The 26,975-nt window shown below is 40.8% G+C and overlaps 3 protein-coding genes across 5 annotated transcripts in view; 1 reads left to right on the top strand and 2 right to left on the bottom strand.

Annotated features, from left to right (window-relative positions):
* Window positions 1–11,876, bottom strand: part of LOC137489757 (protein NLRC3-like) — a 14,002-nt gene extending 2,126 nt beyond the window's left edge. For 2 of the 3 annotated variants that reach the window (XM_068217793.1, XM_073948197.1), the window contains exons 1-9: window positions 11,820–11,876; window positions 6,911–7,189; window positions 4,739–6,551; window positions 3,981–4,154; window positions 2,273–2,446; window positions 1,993–2,166; window positions 1,556–1,729; window positions 1,190–1,363; window positions 1–17 (exon numbers count right to left, since the gene is read on the bottom strand). The exon at window positions 1–17 is cut by the window's left edge. In XM_068217793.1, coding sequence (XP_068073894.1) covers window positions 1–17; window positions 1,190–1,363; window positions 1,556–1,729; window positions 1,993–2,166; window positions 2,273–2,446; window positions 3,981–4,154; window positions 4,739–6,551; window positions 6,911–7,169 — 2,959 coding nt within the window. In that variant the 5' untranslated portion in view covers window positions 7,170–7,189; window positions 11,820–11,876. The remainder of the gene's footprint in view (window positions 18–1,189; window positions 1,364–1,555; window positions 1,730–1,992; window positions 2,167–2,272; window positions 2,447–3,980; window positions 4,155–4,738; window positions 6,552–6,910; window positions 7,190–11,819) is intronic. The other variant, XM_073948198.1, reaches the window with a different exon arrangement.
* The window catches only part of LOC141381809 (uncharacterized), a 705,874-nt gene that overhangs the window by 441,865 nt on the left and 237,034 nt on the right, over window positions 1–26,975 (bottom strand). The gene's annotated exons all lie outside the window — the stretch shown is intronic.
* Window positions 17,868–25,136, top strand: LOC101885149 (uncharacterized). Its single transcript, XM_073948763.1, has one exon. The coding sequence runs from the start codon at window positions 21,119–21,121 to the stop codon at window positions 22,193–22,195; it is 1,077 nt and encodes a 358-aa protein (XP_073804864.1). The 5' UTR covers window positions 17,868–21,118; the 3' UTR covers window positions 22,196–25,136.

The following is a 26,975-nucleotide window of genomic DNA, read 5'->3' as shown; positions in this document are numbered from 1 at the left end:
CTCCTCCATGATCCAGACTGTAAACACACACAGATTCACATTCAGTCAGTACACAAACATCAGCTTATAACGCACACACGCACGCACGCACGCACACACACACACAAACACCCTCAAACAAACACACACACACACACACACACACACACAATAAGACATGTGGAGTGTGTGCTGAATGCTGGATTGTGATTGGCTGATCTCAGTGCATTAATAACTGCAGTAAAACAACATGAGTGTGTGTGGAGCTGTCAAATCAGCTTCTGAATGACACACAGAGCTTTTAGATCAGATGTGGAAACAGAAAACAGAATGGAAACACAGAAACAGACAGATATAAAGACTGAAGGATTCATTCAATGATCAATTGACAAAAGCGCAGCACAATAATAAAGCAGAATTCAGTGTTAAATGACTTGAAATATGATGGAGATCTTCATCTTCTGTCAAATGCCTCTTCATCATCTCCAAACATTGCTAAGTTGGAGAGCAGTGAATCCAGACCAATCTGCAGTCCTCCTCACCCTTTGGAAGCTTCGTCGGTTTGTGTTATGTTTATTGTTCATAATACTTCAGTTATAAAGGATTAGTTTAGGAGTTTTTTGTCATTTGCTTTATTTGAGTTTGTTCAACATGTGATTGTCACTGGACTATATCAGAACCAGCATCACTGTCTGCTGATCACTTTTATTGCCTGATATTTTGTGTTCATGTTAGTTTAGAAGCAGAAAAGAGCCAGATTACAAGATATGTGAGATATTTGCCAGAAACATCTTTGTTATGTCCACATTGTGAATGTAAATTGATATTGTTTATTTTCTTCCTGTTTATAGTTTTACTCGGCCCTTATTAAAGTGTGATAAAGGACATTCTGTGTCTGTAAAGTTAATGAGGGAGAGATTAAGTTGCTGTTAAAGTATACGCAGGACGTATTTGGAGAACAGTACACACACATCTCTGAGCTGATACTGTACAGTTCTTCAGCAGAAATGTAGAGAACAAGTTTCACTGCTCAACTACAATGCTGAAACTGTACAGTGTTAATATGAGATATAATATCACGTTTAATGTGAGAACTGCCCCAGTGCACTGACATATTTAACAGGTTTGATTAATATCTGGACACTAGAAGAGCAGTGAAGTATCAAAGTATCTGTATTCACAATAAAAAAGGCAGTGCTGCTCCACATACTTGAGTTTGTCCAGTGTGTAGTTTGGATCCTCCAGTTGTTCAGAGAGCAGCTTGACTCCTGAATCTCCTGGATGATTGTAGCTCAGATCCAGCTCTCTCAGGTGTGAGGGGTTTGAAGTCAGAGCTGAAGACAGAAAACCACAGCCTTCCTCTGTCACCATACAGCCAGACAATCTACAAACACAAACAGTCCACATCATATTTGTTTGACAGAGAGATATCACTGAGAAAAAGTCACGAGTGCAGCTTGATATTTTCTGCTGTTGTTTTCTGCAGGTACAGTACTTTATACATTTCTGTTCATTCTGCCCTGGGCCTTTCTTCTGTCAGAAGCGTCATTGTATTAATTGATGGAAAAGCGTTTACCTCAGTATTGTCATCTTACAGTCGGGACTCTTCAGTCCACCAGAGAGAAGCTCCACTCCTGAATCCTGCAGGTCATTGTTACTTAGGTCCAGCTCTCTCAGCACACCGTTTGAGGATTGTAGAGCTGAGGACAAACTCTCACAGGACTGAGGATTGAATTTGCACAAGACCAATCTGTGCAAGAAGAACACAGACTACATTAGTGTGACTTTTAGTAATTGTGTATATGTAACCACAGTGGAAGGACATGTGTCACTATAATACACTATCATCTTCTGCAGCACCACCTTTTGGACACTGGTACATCTGGACTGACTGTATTTGTCATAGAGGTGCATGAACCAAACCCTCACCCCAGTACAGTGACACTTCAGAATGAATGCATATACCGATACACTTTTAATGCATATCAGTCAATCAGTTGTTTGAACTCAGACCTTAGTATCTCCAGTTTACAGTGTTGACTCTTCAGTCCAGCAGAGAGAAGCTTCACTCCTGAATCCTGCAGGTCATTGTTACTCAGGTCCAGCTCTCTCAGAACACAGTTTGAGGATTGTAGAGCTGAAGACAAACTCTCACAATGCTGAGCGGTGACATTACACATGACCAGTCTTGAGAAAGAAGACAGATTACATTAATATAGTTAGTAATTCCACTGATGTAATAATACATTTAAAATTAGATATCAACCAATAAATCAGGTGCATGAACTCAGACCTCAGTGTGCCCAGTTTACAGTCTGGACTCTTCAGTCCATCAGAGAGCTTCTTCACTCCTGAATCCTGCAGGTCATTGATACTCAGGTCCAGCTCTCTCAGCACACAGTTTGAGGATTGTAGAACTGAAGACAAACTCTCACAGCACTGAACAGTGAGATTACACATGCACAGCCTGAGAAAGTAGAGAGATTACATTAACAGTGTGATTTTTAGCAAATCAACAAATGTAATAATATATATATATATATATATATATATATATATATATATATATATATATATATATATATATATATATATATAGCTTTCAAATTAAAGCTGTCAACTGTCAGCTTTATTTGAGGGTATTTATATCCACATCAGGCGAATGATTTAGGAATAACAACAGTTTGCATTTGTGCCTCTCACTTGTTAAAGGACCGAAAATAATTGGACAATTGGCTTCTAATCTTTTTAATGGCCAGGTATGTGTTATTCTCTAATTATCCTAATTACAATGAGCAGATAAAAGCTCCAGAGTTCATCTCAAGTGTGCTATTAGCATTTGGAATCAGTTACTGTCAACTCTCAAGATGATATCCAAAGAGCTGCGAGTATCATTCAAGCAAGCCATAATTAGGCTGAAAAAAAAGATAGCAAAAACATCAGGCATGGCCAAAACAACTGTTTGGAACATTCCTAAAAGAAAAAAAAAAAAACGCACCAGTAAGCTTAGCAACACCAAATGACCCTAAGAGAAGACTGCACCAGAGTCAATACAGGGGGTTCAGCACAAGATGTAAACCATTGGTGAGCCTCAAACACAGGAGGGCCAGATTAGAGTTCTGAAAAAGCCTTCACAGTTCTGGAACAACATCCTATGGACAGATGAGATCAAGATCAACTCGTACAAGAGTGATGGGAAGAGAAGAGTGTGGAGGAGGGAACGAGCTGCTCATGATTACTTGCATTGAAGCATGGTGGTGGTAGTGAGATGACTGTCAATGGAACTGGTTCTCTTGCATGTATTGATGTTGTGATGCTGACTAAAGCAGCAGAATGAATTCTGAAGTGTTTCAGGCAATATCTTCTGCTCATATTAAGCCAAATGCTTCAGAACTTATTGGACAGCGCTTCACAGAGCTGTTGGAGAATGACCCAAAGCATACTGCAAAAGCAACCAAAGAGGTTTTGAAGGGAAAGAAGTGGAATGCTATGCAATGGCCAAGCCAATCACCTGAACTGAATCTGATTGAGCATGCATTTTATATGCTGAAGATAAAACTGAAAGGAAAATGCCGCAGGAACAAGCAGGAACTGAAGACAGTTGCAGTAGAGGCCTGGCAGAGCATCACCAGTGATGAAACTCAGCGTCCGCTGATGTCGATGCGTTCCAGACTTCAGGCTGTAATTGACTGCAAAGGATTTACAACTAAGTATTAAAAGGGGAAAGTTTGACTTATGATTATTACTCTGTCCAATTACTTTTGGACCCTTAAAATGTGGAAGACACCTATGCAAACTGTTGTAGTTCCTACACCGTTCACCTGATTGGGATATAAATACCCTCAGATTAGATCTGACAGTCTGCAGTTAAAGCGCATCTTGTTTGTTTAATTTCTAATTGTGTTGGTGTATAGGGCCAAAAATGTTAGAATTGTGTCAATGTTGAAATATTTATGGACCTAACTGTATATCTATCAATCAATCAGGTGTTTGAACTGAACCTCAGTGTCTCCAGTTTACAGTGTTGACTCTTCAGTCCATCAGAGAGCTTCTTCACTCCTGAATCCTGCAGGTCATTGTTACTCAGGTCCAGCTCTCTCAGCACACAGTTTGAGGATTGTAGAGCTAAAGACAAACTCTCACAGCACTTAACAGTGAGATTACAGCTCTGAAGCCTGTGAGGGGAAAACAGAAATAATGATTTTGCATTTATCTATTAATCCAGAGCAGAGACAAAACATTTAAATGTTGTCTTTTAGTTTGAGCAAAGGTAAAATCACAATATGGACTCTGTAAATACTGAATTTAAGGGAGAATACAAGGCTGTAAAATAAACATAAATGTATTCTTTACCTAACAATTGAGAGTTTATAGTGATAATTAATTATTAGTTATCATTATTAAAAATTTCTCGTTTTCCAAACTCTTTTTAACATATTAGAGTTATCAGTTTTGAAATGCAAATCATTTATATTTATATTCTATCTATCTATCTATATATATATATATATATATATATATATATATATATATATATATATATATATATGTGTGTGTGTGTCTGTGTGTTTGTTAAAAGAAAGACGAGATTATAAAAGTAAAAAAAATAATCTAATTATTGAAAAGAATGTCTGAAAATGGAGTAAACATAAGCAGAAATAGTCTGTGCTGTTTCTGCACTGCACAAATATGACTCATGGGCTGCAGATGTGTTGCAAATCGATGTGTGAAGTGGGCATAAGTGTATCCAGAAAATTACAGTGCTCTTGTGGTGTTTTTGACCACTGGTATCAGTCTCATCAGTGCTTCATCAGATCTTCTGTATTTCTGCAGTTCAAACTTCTCTCGAGTCTCTTCTGACATCAGGAGCACAAACACCAGACCCGACCACTGAGCAGAGGACAGATCCTGTGATGTGAGATTTCCAGAGCTCAGACTCTTCTGGAGTTCCTCCACAAAGTCATCCTTCAGTTCATTCAGACAGTGGAAGAGGTTGATGGTCCTCTCTGCTGATTTCTCCTTCTCTATTTTCTCTTTGATATAGTCAGTCGTGTTTTTGATGTTCTCAGGCTTGAGCTTCAGTCCTGGCAGGAGCTCCTTCAGGACACTCTGATTAGACTCCAGAGAGAGACCCAGCAGGAACCGGAGGAAAAGGTCCAGGTGTCCGTTCTTGCTTTGTAAAGTCTTCTTGACTGCATCCTTATGAAGTTTAAACAGGGTCTTTGTAGAGAGTTTCCATGTCAGTTCCTGTTTCCTGGATTCAAGAAATGGATTTGCTTTCTTGTCTTTGTAAGTGAAAAACACATAGAGAGCAGCAATGAACTCCTGAACGCTGAGATGAACAAAACTGTAAACCTGTTCCCCTGAAATGGGGTTTTCCTCCTGAAACATTCGAGTACATAATCCAGAGAATACAGACCCTTCCTTGACATCTAGTCCACACTTCTCTAGATCTGTTTTGTAGAAAATCAGTTGTCCTTTCTGCAGCTGTTCAAAGGCCAGTTTCCCAAGCTTCAGAACAATGTCATCAAAAGACCAGGCTTTAGGTTCAGAATCTTTGCTGTATTTTTCTTTCATCTGTTGCTTTTGAGACAGTAAGTAGCTGGTGTACATCCCTGTGAGAGTTGTGGGTGTTTTTTCATTGCTCTCTTGACCCAGCAGAGGCTGAAGAACAGTGAGAGAAATCCAGCAGAAGACGGGGATGTGGCACATGATGTACAGACTCCTGAATTTCTTGATGTGGCTGATAATGTTTCCAGCAACCACAGGACTGCTGTTTTTGATGAAGTACTGCTCCTTCTGCTCATCATTGAATCCTCGCACCTCAGTTACCTGATCAATGTAGGTTTGGGGTATCAGACTGGCTGCTGCTGGTCTGGATGTGATCCAGATGAGAGAAGAGCGAAGCAGCTTTCTCTTTAGGAGATTTGTTACTATCTTACTCACTGTCATTTCCTTATTAATATCTGTATAGCCATCATCCTCTTCAAAGTTCAATTCAAAGCGATATTCATCCAGTCCATCAAAGATGAACATGACCTTGCCTTGTTCTTCAGGAAGAGAACTCAGTTCTGCCGATCTACTAAAGAAGTACTTGTTAATCAGACCTATGAGACTGTACTTTTCTTCTTTAATCAGATTCAGTCTACGGAACGGCAGTGGAAATATGAAGATTATTTCCTGATTGTCTTTTCCGTCAGCCCAGTCAAGGATGAATTTGTTGACAGAGACAGTCTTTCCCACTCCTGCTATCCCCAGTGTCAGGACTCTTCTGTTTTGTCGACCTGTGTCAGGCTGGACTTTAAATATGTCGTTACACTTGAGTGGTTTATCCTTGGCTGTCTGTTGTTTGTGTTTTGACTCCATCTGCATCACCTCATGGTCATTCTCTCTTCCTCCTGTCTTGTTCTCCACCATATATAGATCAGTGAAAATATCATCCAGGTACTTCTGGTGACCGGTCTGTGAATTACCAAGCAATATCTGCTCATATTCCTCTTTTAATTTCTTCTTGAGTTCATGGCTGATGTTTGTGTAATTAAGAGGAGTTTTACTGTTCTCAGAAGTTGCACCTTTACAACAGAGAGGAAAAAAAAAAAACAATAAAGTAAAACATGATTATGCCCCGTGCTTCACTTTATGAAAAAAGCACAATTACACATATAAACAAATTAAGATGAACAAAGAATAATATATAAAAAATATATAATTGTTGATCATATGAAATTCAGACACCCATTTACATGCATTAGCACTATGATTGACCAACACTGTTGTCCATAGGAATACTGAATTTAAGACTGTTCATCTGAAGCTTTGCAATAAATTTTATGACAGTACATCTGACCCACAAACCACTGCTAGGACAGGGTTTTAACATGGAATCAAACTAAATAACATTTCTAAATTTTGACAAGGAACTAACCAATACCTTGCTTCTGTGTTTTCTCCAGCTCTTCAGCTAATTGATTCTGCTTTATTTTCCTCAGGGTGTCCACTGTGATCTTCACAGCTCTTTCTGGTCCAAAACATGACACCATCTTATCCACTGTATCCAACCTGTCTGCATTCTCCATTTCAGCTTTTGAAATCTCATCATGGTTATTCACTAAGCACCGCTGAAATTTCTTTAGTTCAGCTTCTAATAGTTCATCCAGTGAGTTGTCGAGCAGCTGTTTAACATTCGCCATGGTGCTTCACCTATTCACAGCTACAGGACAAGAGCAACAACATCTGCATTAGTTTCACAATTAACATACGGACCTAAGCATTTATTTCTTGTTTGAATAATGAAATTAACCACAAAGTAGAAACTTGACATTTCAAATTTGACCATTTTGAAAATTGTCACTATTTTAAGTGGCTCTTACTAACCAGGAATTAATGTAGATGCTTGGTTGTCTACCTAACTTGTGTCTTTGGCTGAAGCTCTTTAACTTCTTCCTGAATCATCATACAGAAGTGCTTATTTGGATGTTGAACTGTTTAAACCACAATCATTTTAGAAAACTAAGAAAGCCAGTTAAAAAAAGACTTCAGAAGACAGGTAAGACTGGTGGAGTTTCACACACATTTGACGACTGTTAAAAGCATTCTACATTTGTAAGTAAAAATGCCCATCACTGTGGTGGTACCCTAAAAGGTAACTTTCTGTACCTCTAGTTTAGATCTTATAATTCATAAAGGGTACAAAATAGAGGACTGTTGTGTACCTTTAAATGTACAATTATATTTAATGTACCTTATTGTTGCATTTTTTTCTGACTGTGTTGTAGAATTATTAAAAAAAGTGAATACTGAAAAAAACTGACGACTAATATACAAGCTCAAGAGATGTACATGTACATGCTCAGAATCCTCTGAATGAAAAACTTTTTTGACACACATGGCCACAAAGACAGCAAGATCCACTGGCAAAGGGGCTGCAAGAGCTGCCAAATCCCCTGTCACTCAAAGAGCTGTCAAATACTCCAGAGTTGACAGATCATCTTCCCGAGTACTCGGAGAGGGTGCCAGATCCTTCAGAATTCTCTGAATGGTGGGCACCAGATCCTCTACAATTCCCCAAATGTCGGGCACCAGATCCTCATGAATCCTACAAATGGCCAGAGCCACCACCTGAGTCTCACAAATGGCTACCAGAGCCATGTGTTTTCCCAGAGCCGTGTGACTTCTCAGAGCCATGTGATTTTTTTCTAGAGCCGTATGAATTCTCAGTGTCTCCTGATCCTTATTCTCCTTATCCACATGGGTTATCTGAACTGCCACGCTCCAGGCCCTCCACAGCTTCATGTATAGAACAAAATCAATGCCAAAAGTCTTGAATTAAAAAGCTTGTTGAATAGCACAAACTGAAAAAAATAATGCACCTTATTAACAAGTTCTTGCACTTTAATGACTTGAATTCCAGGATTTGTATTTTTAGGTCCTGAAATTTAACATAGCTGTTTATTTAAGCTGTGAATATTTCAATAAAAAATATTTCAAACACGTTTTCATACTTAAAACTTCAATAATTCATAATCAATTTTCAGATTTCACTTACAAAATATTCAATACCCTTTAAAATACGATGTACAATATTCAAAAGGTACTTTTCAGTTCATTTTATTTCAGTTCAAATATTTGCTTCCAGAAATTCAGTGGTTCATATTTGACTGTTAAAATTCAACATTACATCCGGGAACTGCAGGAGAAGCAATAGATTGCAGACTGAAGATCACCAGCTGCTCTAGCTGGAGATGGAATAATGTAAGATTTTTAATCCCGTAAACAGGCGAGAAAAAAGCTAATAAAGGCACAAAAGTAGAATTTAATATTAATATCAATGCCTTGGACATTATAAATAATAAAAAGTATGAGTAAAATTATTAAATGAGGTTTTAGTCATCGATATTTGCCCTTATGTAACGGAAGCCAGCTGGTGATCGCGTAAAGCTCACTCCTCTAATCCAGCGACAGACGTTCTGCAATCTTTAGCATCCTCGGAGCATTTGACTCCCATGCCGGCTCGCTCCCTGTTCGGATTGGTGCGGTTACTTGCACATAAACTGTCTTTTGATGAATATGATGTTACACATTCTCTATCTTTATTAACTCATTCTTCCATAGACGCGAAGTATTATATTGACAGCTAAAGAATATAAACGTAAGAGAAACAGGAGAGGAAATATTATAATAATAATACAAAATAGGTAAACATTGCCAGGGCTAAGAACAATTACGAACAAAGATATTCAAAACCAGAGAGATTTTATGAGAATGTCACACAAAACAGTTTACTTGGAACTGTTAAACAGAGAGTTCAGGTATGATTTAAGATTGGTTAAGTATGGGACGTGTAATTTAAAATAATTTAACATAGCGAGACATTACATGATAACAATATATAAATTTAGATATAATAACAAGCCATGGTCGACCAGAGCTCAAACAAACCTTGTCGTCATCTTGGTGTACAGCCAACAAAATCTGCTGTTTTACGACACCATCTAAAAGTGTGAGCTGATTCACTTTTTCCAGAGAGCTTATAATCGTGTCTATATTTGGAATAATGAACTACTTGAGCTCATATTAATAAGGTGCTCATGGTCATTGAAGCGCTCTGATATCTGATCCTTTCAGAAAGAGACAAACGCGAGACTGGAGTAGGAAAAAAGAAAGGAGAAGCTGGAAAAACAACAACAAATGACGAACCTGCAACCTAAAATATGACCAAACTTCACCATGTTTAACTAGTATCACCACCTTTTGAACTATTATGAACTCAGAATGAGGGAATTACTCTCTAACAGAGGTTACATGTGCTGCTGAAGATTACAGACACTTATGAGAGGTTTGCTCTGTCTGCTGTGTGTAGTTTTTTTCTGCCATTAGTAACATCTTGGACACTGTTGGACACTCTTGGGTCTGTATGTGTTCATACATGTTGCATTTATTTATTTATTTTATACAGTTGCAGACGTTACAGCAGACTACATGTTCACATTGATCTGATGTTATAATCAAATCATGTTGATAGAAAGGTTAGTAATGGTAAGACGTGCTTCTCATAATGATATGTGAATGACCCGTACGGCTTTACTGTGACATTTCCTTGAGTAAAAATGACGTTGTCTGAATCTTTCTATCACAATTTACACCACGCCCACCAAAAGGCATTGAAAATGCAATCCTGATAAAGGTGACCCGTACTGTACTGTACTGTACCTCTCAGTGAAAACGGGCCATTAGCTGCTAGGATCCACTCCTACTGCAGACATATCACTCTGTTCCTCAATTACAAAGCCAGAAGATTCCAAACTTTTCTCAGGGCAACATACAAACCTGCTACCTGGAGGTCATTACCTAAAGCATCTCCACATAAGTAAAAGACCAGCACCTTCAGCTCAATCTAGCTAAATCAGAACACTTTGTCCTGCCTGCAATTCTGACTACACATCATATCTTCATGATCAAACTGGAGTCTGCTACAATTAACCCTTCCCATTCAGTCAGGAATCCTGGGGTGATCTTTGATGACCAAACACAGCACAATTATGTAATCATGAACACTTTGAGATGTTCAATAAAGTCAATCTGAACCCTTGATTTATAATCCAACAATGGCTGCATAATTTTGATCTCAAACAATTGGGAAAAAAATGTTTGTGTTTATTTTCATTTTATTGTACTTTTGAAGGGGGCAGCATAGTAGCGCAGTGGGTAGCATGATTGCCTTACAACAAGAAGGTTGCTGGTTCGAGCCCCCGGCTGGGTCAGTTGGCATTACTGTGTGGAGAGCTTGTTTCCCCTATGTTGGCATGGGTTTCCTCCGAGTGCTCTGGTTTCCACCACAGTCCAAACATATGCGCTATAGGGGAATTAATTAATTAAATTGGCCGAAGTATACAAGTGTGAATGTAGGAGTGTATGAGTGTTTCCAAGTACTGGGTTGCAGCTAGAAGGGCATCTGCTGCGTAAAACATATGTTGGATAAGTTGGTGGTTCATTCCACTGTGGCAACCCCTGATTAATAAGGGGACTAAGCCGAAAATAAAATAAATGAATGAATGTTCTTTTGAAAATGATTTTCATTACTTTAGAGGAGAATTTGTTAGTTTGTCTTCTACCTATGTTTTGAGAAATGTCATGATCTCTGAAATGTACAGGTTTAATAGTATTTAGACAAATAAAAATGTATAAATAATGCAAAACAGGTGACAGTTGTAGCCACAGCAGTTGTTTATCATCAAAATCAGTTAAGCAGAAACACTTCAGGCAAACACATGAAACCGGTCTGACTACTCAAACTCTTTTGGGTTTTCAGCTCATGTATCTACACATAAAATTATGTGAATCCACTGTAAAATAAGCTAAATGCATTCATAAATACTGTTATTGCAGTTTGAGTTTTCTGCATTCTGTAGCTTCAGTAAGGGCGCACTCACACTATGCTATCCGAACTGTGCCAGGCCTGTTTCCCTGTACATTTGAGAGGTTTTAGTGCTTTGAATCATGTCAAAAGTGGCTCATCTGTTTGGCAAATTATCTGACTGTGTGTCACTTCATATCAAACGACTAAAATGATATATTTAAAGAAATGTTCACTGTGCTGAGCTTAATAAACACTCATAAACACACAGATCACTCATAAACACACAGATTTTAGTATCAGAATAAGAAGGTTTTTGCTTTCTGTGATCCTCTTCCAGAAACGCACTTGACATTAAAAGGTGTAAATTAAATCCTCAGAATGTCTTCATCTCAGCAGTAAAGTCTCAGTAAACACAAAGAGATTACTGACGGATAATCAGATGACAATATAAATGATATAAAGCACAGAAAGAGCAAACTCTCACCTCAAATAATGCCTGCAGATCTTTCTGTTCCTCCGCTGAAAAGTTGAATTGAACAACAGATCTGAAAATTCTTTCACGTCACAACCTGTTTGCGACATGAGGAAAAAACCAGTCAGATGAGAAATACAGACACACAAGTAGATAAGAATAGAAGATAGCAATGGAGGCTTTGCTCAGCTGGTAATAGCAGTGTTGACAGTACAAAAGTAAAGCAGTCACTTTAATACAACATGTCACTTTTCCAAATGTGCTATATATTGTACTTGTTATAATCTCAGTAACACAAATTACAATGAATGAATTTTAGCCCCAGTTAAGTTGTGGGTTTCATATTGTCCCTGATGGCAAGTGTGTAGAGTTTAAAATAGAAAAACAGTAAAAGTAGCACAACAATGATAAAGCTGTTCAAAAGGCTTCAATAAGCTGTAATTTGAATACGTTTCAGACAGTATTGATCTCTGTAACACTACAGCAAAGCCAGACACAGCTTCATCACTGCAGGATGGCAGACATGTTGCTCAGCCTTTGAGCTTATTTCAGCTGATTTCATCTAAGCCTGTGACTGGAGTCAGTTGAAGTGTTTGTGTTTCTCTTCAGTGATTCTGCTTATTAACAGCAGGTCTTCATCATCAGTGCATCATTTAATTGCCTGATTAACTCAATGTAGAGAGGGAGCAGACAGACTCTGGGCTGAGGAAATGTTACTCAGAGGAGTTGTGTGGTACTGTGTAATTCAAACACAGCTTGTGCGCTGATCTGAGGTATATTTAGCAGATTTTGTAAGATATACAGTTTAATATATAAAACAAACCATGCAATGTAACAGCCTCACCAATATCTTTTCAAGCATCAACCAGTGTCTTGGAAATAAAAGCTCTGTACAAACCCAGTACTCATATTTATCTGTTTACTCTACAGCACAATAATCTCTTGAAAGCTGTGCTGTTTAAACCTTTACAGTATACTGGATATTCAAGGTCTGTTCTTCAACATCCTCATCAGATTCTGATTAAACTTTCTTCATCCTGTGCAGAAAAGCAAGAAGATTATGGTCTCTATTACCAGTGATCACATGACTACTGCCTCCAGGGTGAACTCCAGAATGCTGTAAAGCTGACGCCAGTGCCTCTTCCTCAGATGTCCTGTACTTTTCTATTGTACTTTTGAGCGTTGGTGGATTTCCTAAAGCACATACAGGATGATCCACACCAGGGGTGTCAAACTCAAGTCCTGACAGAGTCAATAATCTGACAGACTATCAGATGAACCACTGCTAGATCTGGGTTATAAGTGAATATCTTGTGGAACTGATCTGCAAACTTTATTTAATCACAGTAAATGTCTCTCTGTTCTATTAAATGAATAAAACACATTACACATGAGAATCTGACTTTAATATTAGATTAACTCTAGCAAACTCTTCAAATGCTGAAGGAAAGTCAGACTTCCTGCTGAATGTTTACCCTGTCAGACGATGTTTTGATGAACACAAACCTCTCGCTGGGCGAAGCAGTGGCGCAGTAGGTAGTGCTGTTGTCTCACAGCAAGAAGGTCGCTGGGTCGCTGGTTCGATCATCGTCTCAATTGACGTTTCTGTGTGGAGTGTGCATGTTCTCCCTGCGTTCGCGTGGGTTTCCTTCCGGGTGCTCCGGTTTCCCCCACAGTCCAAAGACATGCGGTACAGGTGAATTGGGTAAGCTAAATTGTCTGTAGTGTATGATTGTGTGTGGATGTTTCCCAGAGATGGGTTGCGGCTGGAAGGGCATCTGCTGCATAAAAACTTGCTGGATAAGTTGGCGGTTCATTCCGCTGTGGCAACCCCGGATTAATAAAGGGACTAAGCCGACAAGAAAATGAATGAATGAATGAAAAAAAAACTCTCGCTGCTGAATGTAGAGTCTGAATGAGTTCAAATTAACTGTTCTGATGGTCTGCTGTATTTGATCATAACAGTACAGAGTACAGTAAGGGTTATCATGTCTGTAGAAGCAGAGATAATGACACACACAGATCTGGAGATCCTGGAAACACACTGTACTATTTACAGCTCAGAGGATGTGAAATCAGACTGGATTGATTATGTTTGATGAATAATAGTGCAGCTAACCCTCACTGATAATCCTGATATCATTCACAGCTCATATTAAGCTGGACTCAATAAAATATTTTCTCCAGCTGATTTCACTGAATATACTCTATACATACTGTGATGTTTGTGTCCACCAGTGATGTGTCTTCATAAGTGTGCAGTTTCATTGCTTCAGAAACAAGTATTCAGTAGAAGAATGAAGCAGTCCTTTAAAAAAAAAACCTGTTTTGTAAGTATTGTGCATTCCTCAAAATGTTTCTTTACGTTTCGCTGCACTTCTTTTAGCAGAAAACACAGATGAAAACTCAGCTTTAATGACACACGACAGCAGCTCAATGTCCCACTCTTTATAAGTGATAAAACACTGGAAAATGCAGTCTCTATAACGTAATAGTCTCTATTACGGGTCCTTCTCAATTCATTTGACACATTAGTTTAAGTAACAAATCACACTATTAAATACTGGCTTATTACCTGTCATTTTGTAACATATTAACAGTTGATTAGCAATTATGAAGTGTGTTCTCATTCTACATTCCTAATCCTACCCAGTTTCTAAACCCAACTGGGTCATTCCTACTATCCGGTGCCATTTGAGTCCCCGAGGCATATTATGGTACACAACATTAAAAACTGCAATAAAAAAATCCCTTAAAGCTTGTCAGATAGGGTTATGCCATTCCCACCACAGAACGCAATGATGCGTACCCTAAATTAAATGAAATTTAAAATAATTACTAATAGTAAAGAATTACTATTTTCACAGTAAAATCATCAGAGTAAAATTTACTCAGTTCAGAGAACATTTTCTCCCTCTCTAAATTGAGCAAAATTTACTCAGCAGCAGAGTTAAAGTTAATGAGACAATGATGGGTTTAATTAAGTGATGATTGAGCACTGATGATGAACACCTGCTGTTAATAAGCAGAAACAGAAGAGAAACACAAAACTACATTTACATTCAGTCACAGCCATTCATAAAATAAACTAAATAAAACACATCAAATCTTTCAAAATCTCAGCAGAGCATCCCTAAGCAACCCCACAAACAGCAGCTTTACTTATTAACAACCTGTTTGGCCTTATTTCTGCCACACAAAATTACATATAGTGATAATATTGTAACGAGGAGACTGACACGGAGGGATCCATTTGCAGTATTTATTAAGTCACACTTAATCAACATACAACACGCACGACTGTGCGAACATACAACATACACCTCAATGAGTATGGGCTGGAGATGACAGACACAGAGGGATTACCAGGCATGGGTCAGAGGCAGGCAGCGTGATTCAGAGTCCGTATAACAGGCTTTGGTCAAGGGCAGGCAGCGAGTATCAGAGTCCGTGTAACAGGCTTTGGTCGTGGGCAGGCAGAAGACAGAGCAGAGTCAGGAAACGGGTTGAAGTAGTAAACGGGAGATCAGGCAGGATAGAACGCTCAGAAATGCTGGCCGGGGCTAAACAAGACTTCGCACAGATGAGAGAGTGTGAGCTGCTTTTAAAGGGTACGTGGGTCATTAGCGGAATGGAGATCAGGTGTGCTGGAATCAGAGGGAAAGGATGACGTAATGTTAGAAGTCCGGAGATGGTGGCCTCTGCTGGCCAGCGAGGGGAATGACTGGGACCGAGTCGGTGACAGAGCCCCCCCCCCCCCCAACGAACGGCTCCTGAAGTGAGGCGAGTCTCGACGCCGGGGTCTTCCACGGGGGCGAGGGGCCGGCATATCCGGATGTTGTAAGTGGAACTCTTCCAGTAGTGTTGAGTCAAGAATGTCCTTACGGTTGATCCATGATCTTTCCTCCGGGCCGTACCCCTCCCAATCGATGAGGTATTGGAGTTGTCCACCCCGGCGTCTGGATCTCAGGATTTCGTGGATCTGGTAGGCCTCCTCTCCATCGATCATGAGAGGCGGGGGACCCTGTTCACCGGCTGCCACCTCCCTATCCGCCTCGGCTGGACCAACAGCAGGCTTGAGCAGAGAGACATGGAAAGTGGGAGAAATACGGTATTGATCAGGGAGTGTCAGTCGGAACGAAACAGGAGATATTTGTTTGTTTATTTGGAAAGGACCCACGTACCTGGGGCTGAGCTTCTTGCAGGGTAGTCTGAGGCGTAAGTCACGGGTGGAGAGCCATACCCACTGTCCTGGGGAATACGTGGGACCAGGACGTCGGTGTCGGTCGGCTTGTTCCTTGAAACGCCGTACGGCGTGAGAGAGATGGGTGTGAGCTGCGTTCCATACTTCCTCGCAACTTTTGAACCAAGTATCTACAGCGGGAAGTTCAGTGGTCTCGCCGGACCAGGGGAAGAGAGGAGGTTGGAAGCCTAGGACGCACTGAAATGGAGTCAAACCTGTTGATGCCTTTCTCAAGGAGTTTTGAGCGTATTCTGCCCACATGAGGAATTTAGCCCATTCAGCCTGATTGGAATGACAGTATGTGCGGAGGAATCTGCCGATCTCCTGATTCAGACGCTCTGTTTGGTCGTTGGATTGGGGATGGTAGCCGGATGTTAGGCTAATGTTCACCTGGAGATTCTTAAAGAAGGCGGACCAGAGTCGGGAGGTAAACTGGGACCCTCGATCCGATACGATGTCTTCAGGGAGACCATAATATCGGAACACAAATTCGCAGAGCAGTTCGGCCGTTTCCATGGCTGTAGGCAGTTTGGCTATGGGAATAAGGCGACAGGATTTAGAAAATCGGTCCACTACAGTGAGGATGGTGGTGTTTCCTTGCGATAGAGGTAAGTCGGTGACGAAATCTATGGCAATGTGTGACCAGGGACAAAGTGGCACCTCCAGGGGTTGGAGCAGTCCAGCTGGACGGTGACGGGAGTGTTTGGACATCTGATAGGGTGAGCATTTATTAATGAAATTGATGATGTCCTTATTTATAGATGACCACCAGTATCGGGATTGGATTAATTGTGCTGTGGCAGTGCTGCCTGGATGACCGGAGCTGGGGTGGTCATGTACCTCGGCGATGAGTCTTTCACGGAGTGCCGGGGGAACAAAGATCTTATTTTCAGGACAGGACTGTGGCGTGGAACTGTGTTCAGAGGCTTGTAGAATTTCATGCTCAATGTCCCACTGAATGGGAGTGATGATCAGGGGATCTTTGAGAATGGGCCCATCACCGTTGTAGGAACTCGTCGGCATATTGCAGTGGTCAACACAAGTTGAATGTGAAATCTTGGGCATCTACAATGGTCTCATTCATTGAACTAGCTTGCGGGCTTATACCATCAGGATAACAGAGCGCCAATTGATTTCGGGCTCCCCTGACCAGTACTTCTCCGCAGATGTTCTGGTACCCTTCAGCTAACTAGCCAATGATTAATTAAATCAGTTAAATTAAAAACAATGGCTCTTACAGGATCTTCAGCGGAAACCGTTTCACGAGACTTTTAAATGACTCCTGGTCATGTGCTCGCCTTGGGCACATCCTGCTAGATGCACAATTTCGTAGAGACAAAGATCTCTAGAATCATTAATGTATATGAATAAAAGACAATCTCTTAAAATGTTAGAACTAAGGCTGATGTATCTGTGAATAATATGCCATAATGTTCCTCATATGCTGTATATTCCAATCAACCAGGTTAATCAATGTGTTGTTTTAACCATTATAACAGAGTAAAAATGATCTGTATTTGTCTGAAATGTGTGATGTCTGGTATTGAACGAAAGCTAGTGACATTTGCAATATGTTGGTGTAAATGAAAAACTAGTAGTACAAACAGTATTCATCTTGTAACGTTTGATGTAAGATAGTTTCAATCTTGCAAGAGTTCTACCATGTGAAATCTACATGCAGTCTGTTAATTAATGACCTTTCCTACGTCAGTACGTGGCGTGGCCCTGCCCTTCATGGCAACTGCTCATTGGCAGACAGTGCCATGGGGACGAACCAGACCAGGTCACTTAAAAACGCCCTGCAACAAAGAAACTTTGCTTTTTGCATCAGCTAGCTTGCGCATGCTTTTGCTCTCTGCCCCCTTTCGCCTGCCCGGACACCGCGCCGCCACGCGATTGGGTCACCACGAACTTCCACGCAAACCTCTTAAGTTTCGGGACTCACGAAACTGCACAAACTTCCGCAAAACCGACTCTCAGCAGTCCGTCACCTAGGTAACCCAGGACAACAGCCATTCACGAGCGTGTGAATTCCATAGACGTCATCGAAGCGAGAAACTACCCAATCAGGAGCACAGTGTTTCCTCAAGGCCAGCCGGCGAGGGAGATTCGACTTCAGCAAAAAGGGCGCAAGTAACAAACTAATGTTGTCTCTTGCTGATCTTGTGCAGATTGATCTTAAGCAGTTAAAGATAAGCCATATCTCTGCTTTTATGGTTTCTCAGGTGTTATTCTAAGATCTTGCAAGAAGAATTAGAATTAATTTGGGATGTTGTCAACTCATTTTGCATCCTCTGAACTGCCTTTGTGTGTATGTGTGAATGTGTGTGTTTGTTTGTTGTTTGCTTATTACGTAGTTAGTTTCATTTATCGTAGTGTAGCTCAATAAATCTTTGTACTCATTTTGTAAGAACTGTGTTCTTGTTTATGTGCTTCTAAGTCATTGCCTCGAGCTGTAGATCTTGTTACCTTGCTAAAAGTTAACCCAATACTGTGTTATGTTATGATCGTTGGCCACGTAAATAATATAAATAAGATTGGTAAGATACGATGTCTTCTATTTGTGGGACAAATGGTAGATAAAGTGTGAATCTTTTGATCTGATTCAATCTGACTCATTTGAGTCAAATCAATGATTCGAATCTTCAGGATCCGATTCATTGAAATGAGCTAATTAATCCCTGATCGATATTAAAACGTAGGTTGATCCCCTACATATTAATGGTGGAGAATATTTAGGCACAGCATGATCTGACTTTTAAGCACAAAAACATTGTTTATCTTTTCTATTTTGTCCGGAAGAATAGATCAGAGACAGAGAAACAAAGTTGTTGTGTTACTGTATGATTTATTGTGGTACCCAGTGTGTTTAAACGCATGAATGCGCAACTCGAGTGCTTTTGAGAAAGCGAACTGCAGTAAATAGTTATTTGTCCACGAGACAAAAGCTATAAGTCGCTGTAAAGCGCACGGATTGAGAAACAATAAGCGTGTTCCTTATTCTTTCTCTTATAAGGCCTCCACAGATGATTTAAAGGTGCGTGTCCCAGCTTTAAAGACTAACTGTGCATTTCTCCCTGGTCAAACTAAGCACAGAGTAGCTAACTGTCTTTTGCCATTTAATTCACTAGCATCAGAGTTAGTGAACTCAGAGCACTGGGCTCGAGAGAGCGGCAGAGCGTATTCTTACGGGAGAACTGATCTTGATCAAGTAAAGTGTGCGTGATTGAATCCACGTGTGTCTTTGACTGTGAATAGTCTTGAGACAGAGCGCTAGGATCCGCCGAAATCTTAATAAGTGCTATATTCTGTTGAGCAGTGTGAAATGCGCCGCCATTTCACGTGTTGCATGTAAGCTGTGTGCATAACCGCATATTGGTTCATTCTGTGTACGTCGTCATAGTAACAGCCTCCCGAAAGTCCTAGGAGACTTTTCAGAGTATTCTCAAGTGTGCAGGCGCAGTCCTCCGCACTTGCATCGGCTGTAGACATTAGCACAAGGCTAAGCTAACTGAAGTTCACGTTGTTGCATTGAAGTGTGTGGTATGGCTATGCTATTTAGAATTAAAGGTTAGTGTAGTAGCGCTCTCCTTGTGGTTTTGAATGCAGTGTGTTAAATTGAAGTGACAACCTCATGCTAGCAAGAATTTGAATCTCGATTCTCACTCTTTATAGGCTATATGCCTTATTTCTCATTTTTCTCCCTTTCTTGGAAAAGGCTTTGACTAATGCAGATTTAGTAAACCCTAGTGTACGCGATCTCATCGCTGGCTTAATCACATTTGTCAAATGCTTTTCCTGCTGAACCTGGCCTGTTTTATAAATTCAAATGCTCATAAGTTGTTGGTTTATTAGCAATTAATTATACTATAACATAATGCTTTTAATTGCTCAATCAAATTAATGCTTAATGCTTAATTAATAGGGATGTAACGGTATCAGAATTTCACGGTACGGTAATACCTCGGTATGAATGTCACAATACGGTATTTATTGAATCATTTACAGGAAAAAACAAAACTTATGAAAATACTCCAAAAAAGTGCCAAAAGTGTCAATGACATACAAATTAGCCATCTATCTGTAAGCTTTGAAACAGGAACTTCAATTTTAATGACAAAAAAATATTAAACCATGTAAAAAAAGGTTTCAATTTAGTATTGTTGAAAACTCATCACATTCAACATTTAATCACTCACTCACTTAGAGATGGGTTTAAAGGAAAATTATCATATAAATATAATCTGGTAAAAGCTGGTATCTCTGGGTATTTACAATGTCCCCTGCAATAGAAAAAAACCCTCTCTATTCACTTTCTATTGTTTCTTTTAACTGTCTTCTTCCGAGTTGACTACCGCTGCCCTTTTGAGATTGTACCGGTGTGAATCATAAAAGCAGAGAATGTTAGAAACATTTAACAGATGCTGTAAAACTTAAACATTTTAAGTTAAAGTGATCTGACTCTCTACCCTTTCTCGCCATAGGACGCTACCTGATTAAGGATGAAACGAGAAGACAGGTGTTTTCAAATTTGATTTTAGATCTGCATCAAAAGTGGTCTACTTGGTGTATGGTGTCAATCCTAATGAGTAAGAAATCAATACTGTCATTATTATTGTACTTTCTTTCACAGCGGAGGAAATTTAATAACAATCACAGTCCTGGTGTTTAGAGCTCCCCATTTCCAACTTCCGGCCGAGAAGCATCCTTTCACATGCTTGACAGCTAAAGGAATCGTTCTCACTAGGAACCTGGAAGCAGCCAATTATCACTCTTCTCCTTATCAGTCTTCTTTTCTTTCTCTCTTCTCTAGCTGTCCTAACTGTGTGTGTTTACTGACTGTCCCCACAGAGACTACAAGTTAGATGCACGCCCCCTAGAGGATCACAGTCACAGAGAACAACACCCACTTGTTCATTCCACACTCAACAGTAGCTCACACCTGACATTACACCCTGACACTTTTTGTTTGCCATTTGTTTTTGTTTTCTTTTGTCCTTTTCTCTCTCTCTCCCCTCTAGGTCTGTGTCAGTGTCGGTTATAGGTCTTCCCCCTCACAGCCGCAAACATGGCTCGCCCTAAAGACCCTGTTGGCCACTGGAAGGACCTAGAAGCATGGCTAAGTGTTGCAACGGACAGCCTCCTCCCTAAAGCCGCCGAAAAGCTAAAGCATCTGACACAGGACCAGCTGGATGAGAACCTGAGCAGCCTTATGAAGCAAGACCCGAGCAAAAGCTACAATCACAAAGACCTAGCCAAGATCACAGGTACTTTGAGTCACGTCCTTATCGCCACCCTCAAGCTGAGTGACAGGCATTCCGCCCAGCTCCAGCACAAGCTGACACATGTGCAGACCCGCATCAACCAGCTAGAACTGGAGGCTCAGGAACGACGGGAACAGCCAGATGAGACTGATCAAACTGCCAAAGAGGAGATCGATAAACTTCAAGAGACTCTTGCCGCCACCACCCAAGAAATGGAGCAAGCCAAAGCCGACCATGCTGACGTTGCTAACAAGCTTGAGTATGTCGAACAGCTACTGGAAGAGGTAAATGCTGACTCTAAAGACAAGGACAGCAGAATCAAAGCCCTCGAAACTCACCTGAGTGAAGCTAGACATGAGGTCAGACGACTAACGCAGCAGCAGGACTACATCAAAGAAGAGTCCAACAGCATTAAAGATGAACCCAAGCATGCATATGAACTGACACACAATGAGAAAGCTGAGGGGTCACTGCCAAAACCCTCACCATCTCCTTCTGTTCCAGACAGCCACATATCACCATGTGGCCTGAACCTCAGAGACCTTGACAAGCTAGTCAAGAACCTGGGCAAGTTCAAGCCGAATTTGCTAGGTAGCCAAGATGTTCACGCCTATCTGCAAGACATTGACTTTCACCTGGAAATGAGACCCAATGTCACTAACAAAGATAGACTGTATTTGCTCAGAGCAACCTCCAGCCCTGAAGTGTGCAGATTCCTGGACCGTCAGCCAGCTCACACAAAGACTGACTACCTCCTGCTCCGAGAAGCCCTCATCAGAGAGTTTGTTGACATCGAGTCTGAACAAGGACTTGTAGCTGCCCTGGAGACAAAGCAAGGTCGCCATGAGTCTTCTCAAGCCTACTACAGCAGACTCAGATGAACCTACTTCGGCACCCGCAATGAACCTGAGATGAAAGAGGACCTGAACTTCAAAATCCTCTTCCTGAGAAACCTCCATCCTGGCGTAAGCCACCATCTTGGGGTTCTTGCATGCCACCACACGATGAACACTCAGCAATTACGAGATTTGGCACATAAAGCCTACGTCAAACAAAAAACGGCTTCAGAGAAGAGTGCCAAAATCCCTGCTGTTTATGACTTCAACACTAAAAGTCAAGATCTGGCCCTTGAGGGTGCCCAAGGCCCAGACAATGCTAGACTACCTCCCAGTGAGTGGAATGTGTCGTCTTACAACAGACAACGAGACTGTCATGCTGATACCAGACCCAAACAGTGGAAACGTCGCTGGAAAGGACTGTCTGGACGACAACACTCACCTGAACGTCACCGGGAGAGATCGTGGAACAGGTCTACCTCATTTGTAAACCAAAGGGGGACAAGCTCGTGGGATTCAAGTGGTACTTCCAAGGTAAAGCAACATCACCTTGATACAACCAGCCCTAGAGGTCAACGAAAGAACTCACAAAGATTCCACGCTGATCAAGCTCCAACTGAATCCCCACAAGGGACAACATCACCATGTTTTGACCCTCAAGAACTGATGAAGATGATCCTGAAAGAGTTCTTCCAGCAAAGGGAAGAGGATCGGAAGTGGGAAAGGAAATGAAAACCTGATTCTGCCTGACAAGCAACAACCTCGCTAAACAGCACTTCTGCACCTCACTTACAGAGAACTGTAAGCCCCATAACTTCAAAGACTCAATAGACTGTACCTGAACACCAGAGTTAGACGCTAACTCAACACCTGATGCCTCAGGTCACCACTGCATCACACAAACACTTGTGGATGAAACCCTTCCAATTCCTAAGAGTGCTGTCTTGATCGTTTGCCACGCAGCTGAACTCAGAATCAATCCAAATCCTACCTGTGTCATGCCAACTCCAGTCCCTCAACTCCAAGTGACCAGACAGGGGGAGGAACCAACCTGCTGACACAGACCCACTATCCTAAACTCTTATTTTAACGCTAACCTGTTTTTGTCATTTGTGCCATTTTAGGAAGACACCTAGCCCTAGCTATGTTTCCTAAACCCAATACATGCACTCTCCCCTCCACTGCACTACTAGGACCAATCTCTAGTAGAGGAGCTATTACACATATGTGACACTTGTTTGTTGTGCTAGCTTCACTCAATGTCCTTATGTCTCTGTGTTGTTTTCTTTTTCTCTCTCTATGTCTTTCAATTCGTTTCTCTTGCCTCATCAGGGAACCCCCACGGATGATGTTTAAGTCCAGAGCTCAGAATTAGGATTGACTCCTTTCACCAAGCTGACTACACGTTTTAGGCGAAAACTCAAAAGATCTGTTAACCACATTTCTTTATCTTCAATCCAGAACCTAAAAATGGATTGAGGGTAAAGAATGAAATTTATTGGTTTGACTCTCATCAAAACAGCATTGTAGGGTATACGTTGACTTTGACACTTGCCTTCTTCCTCCACGAGCGAGTAAAGGCCATCCAAAAGTTGTTCAAATAAGCACGCCCCACATCTCGCGCATGCTTAGATGGGATAATGCTGACCAAAAATGTAATTCTTTACTGATTGAGATAATGCCTATACAACTTCGTTGAACCTTCAATACCTTGGATAGTCCTAAAAGCCTAAATTCTGATCATACTAAACTATGCTCTTCTGCACCTTGAGCGTTGCTAACCCGAGCATTCCAAAGTGCCTAAAACCTGCACCAAGATTCAGTTAGAGATGATGTTGTTTGTGTCTTGTGTTTGCCTGTTCTCTCCGCTTCTGCCTGTTTGTTCCAGTGCCTGCCAATGTTCACACCGGGAACATCGCCAGTCAAAGGGGGAGATAAAGGAACTCATCAGAATATTGCAATGGTCAACACGAGTTAAATCTGAAATCTTGGGCATCTCCAATTTTCTCATTCATTGAACTAGCTTGAGGGCTTATACCATCAGGAAAACAGAGCGCCAATTGATTTCAGGCTCCTCTGACCAGTACCTCTCAGCAGATGTTCTGGTACCCTTCAGCTAACTAGCCAATGATTAATTAAATCAATTAAATTAAAAACAATGGCCTGTACAGGACATTCAGCGGAAACCGTTTCACGAGACTTTTAAATGACTCCTGGTCATGTGCTCGCGTTGGGCACATCCTGCCAGATGCACAACTTCATAAAGACAAAGAGATCTCTAGAAACATTAATGCATACGAATGAAAGACAATCTCTTAAAATGTTAGAACTAAGGCAGATGTATCTTTGAATAGTATGCCATAATGTTGCTCATATGCTGTTTATTCCAATCAACCAGGTTAATCAATGTGTTGTTTTAACCCTTATAGCAGATTAAAATAATCTGTATGTGTCTGAAATGTATGATGACTGGTATTGAACGAAAGCTAGTGACATTTGCAATACGTTGGTGTAAATGAAAAACTAGTAGTACAAACAGTATTCATCTTGTAACGTTTGATGTAAGATAGTTTTATCATTAGGTGTGGCCCCGCCCTTCATGGCAACTGCTCATTGGCAGACAGTGCCATGGGGATGAACTAGACCAGGGGCCTCATGTACGAAGACTTGCGTGGAAATCTTACTAAAACATTGCGTACGCAGAAAAAAATTCAGATGTATGAAACACTGCGTACGGCGAATCTCACGCATATTCTTTTGTACATCCGAATGAACGTGAAACTGAGCGCAACATGCACGAGCACAAAACCCCTCCCTGCCTCCTCCCACGTATGAATATGCTAATGACTATGCTAATGGCAAAACTCAACGAAAAAGCAATGGCAAAATCAAGCAAAAAGAGAAACTTTGAACAGAATGTGAAACGGAGGTGCTGCTTTCGGAGGTAGACCGGAGAAAAGTGGTGTTATTTGCAAGTTTGTTCTCCAGAATTAACAACAAAAGAGAAAAATAGAGTGGGAGAGTTTAGCTGATGCGGTTAACACAGTTGGGTTTGAACATCGCACTGAGTGCATTAAAAAAAGGAATAGTGTGGTTTATATCTGTAAAATGTTGCAGTACCCTTAGCAGTCTCAGTGGCACACCTCATAAGACGCATGTGATCATGTATTGACACGTTCGAGCTTAAACTCGGCTTGAATCCAGCGTCTGATGAACTCTTTCTTCTTTTTTTCCCCGCTACATATCAGATTTTCCCCACTGTTTATCACGAGAAAGACTAGTAGGAATCATCAATAAGTTTGTGCATCATATTTTATTTGCACATTTATTGAATGGAAATGTTTCTGATTCACGCATGCAAATTTATCTTCAGATAGTGTCTTTATAGCAATGTGCGTGCGGTAGATCGCTCAGATTACATTGAGAAAACAGGCGACTGCTGCAAATTGTGCTTTAATGTTTAGCTGGTCAACTGTATGGTATGGAAACCTTACATACCTACTAGATGAACCTGTCTCATACAGCTGCCATTGCAAGGCTCAGACACTTTGTAGAGAAGAATTTAACACAACTGCCTCTAGGAGTCGCCAATGGAAATAAAACAGACACGCACAAAAATGTGCGTACGCCAGCCATAAAGCTGCCGTGAAGCTGCGCACATTCCCACGTTCAGTTCATTGTTAGTAAATCCAAACGTGAGCCATTCTGAGCATGAAACCTGGCGTACGCAAAGCTTTTGTGCGTACGCAGCGTTGATACATGAGGCCCCAGGTCACTTAAAAACGCCCTGCAACAAATAAACTTTGCTTTTTGCATTAGCTGGCTTGCGCATGCTTTTGCTCTCTGTCCCCTCTCACCTGCCCGGACACCACGCCGCCACGTGATTGGGTCACCAACTTCCATGTTTTGGGACCGCCGAAACTGCACGAACTTCAGCTTACCGACTCTCAGAAATCCGTCACCTCTGTAACCAAGGACAACAGCCATTCACGAGCGTGTGAATCCCAAAGACGTCAACTAAGCGAGTAACCACCCAATCAGGAGCACTGTGTTTCCCCAAGGCCAGCCAGCGAGGGAGATTCGACTTCAGCAATAAGGGCGCAAGTAACACACACTAATGTTGTCTCTTGCTCATCTTGTGCAGATTGATCGTAAGGAGTTAAAGATAAGATAAATCTCTGCTTTGGTGGTTTCTCAGGTGTTATTCTAAGATCTTGTAAGAGATATTAGAATTAATTTGGGACGTTGTCAACTCATTTTGCATCCTCTGAACTGCCTCTGTGTGAATGTGTGTGTGCGTTTGTTGTTTGCTTATTACGTAGTTGGTTTCATTTATCGTAGTGTAGCTCAATAAATCTTTGTACTCATTTGTAAGAACTGTGTTCTTGTTTATGTGCTTCTAAGTCATTGCCTCGAGCTGTAGATTTTGTTACCTTGCTAAAAGTTAACTCAATACTGTGTTATGTTATTATCGCTGGCCACGTAAATAATATAAACAAGATTGGTAGATACGATGTCTTCTATTTGCGGGACAAATGGTAGATAAAGTGTGAATCTTTTGATCTGATTCAATCTGACTCATTTGAGTCGAATCGATGATTCGAATCTTCAGGATCCGATTTAAATAAAATTAGCTAATTAATCCATGATCAATATTAAAACATAGGTTGATCCCCTACACAGTATTTTATGAAATTTCAAAGGATTTCTTTTAAAATGATACCAAACTTTTGTATCTATTCATCTGCATGTGGTTATGGAAAGCTTTTTAAATCGGAAGGCCAAATTCAGGCAGAAATACCCAAAATAGCCCAAAAGCTTAACA

This window comes from Danio rerio, chromosome 4, assembly GCF_049306965.1.
Source record: "Danio rerio strain Tuebingen ecotype United States chromosome 4, GRCz12tu, whole genome shotgun sequence".
In the NCBI taxonomy this organism is placed as follows: domain Eukaryota; kingdom Metazoa; phylum Chordata; class Actinopteri; order Cypriniformes; family Danionidae; genus Danio; species Danio rerio.
Note: the sequence above shows the minus strand (reverse complement) of the source record. Positions and strands in the feature narration are given on the sequence as shown.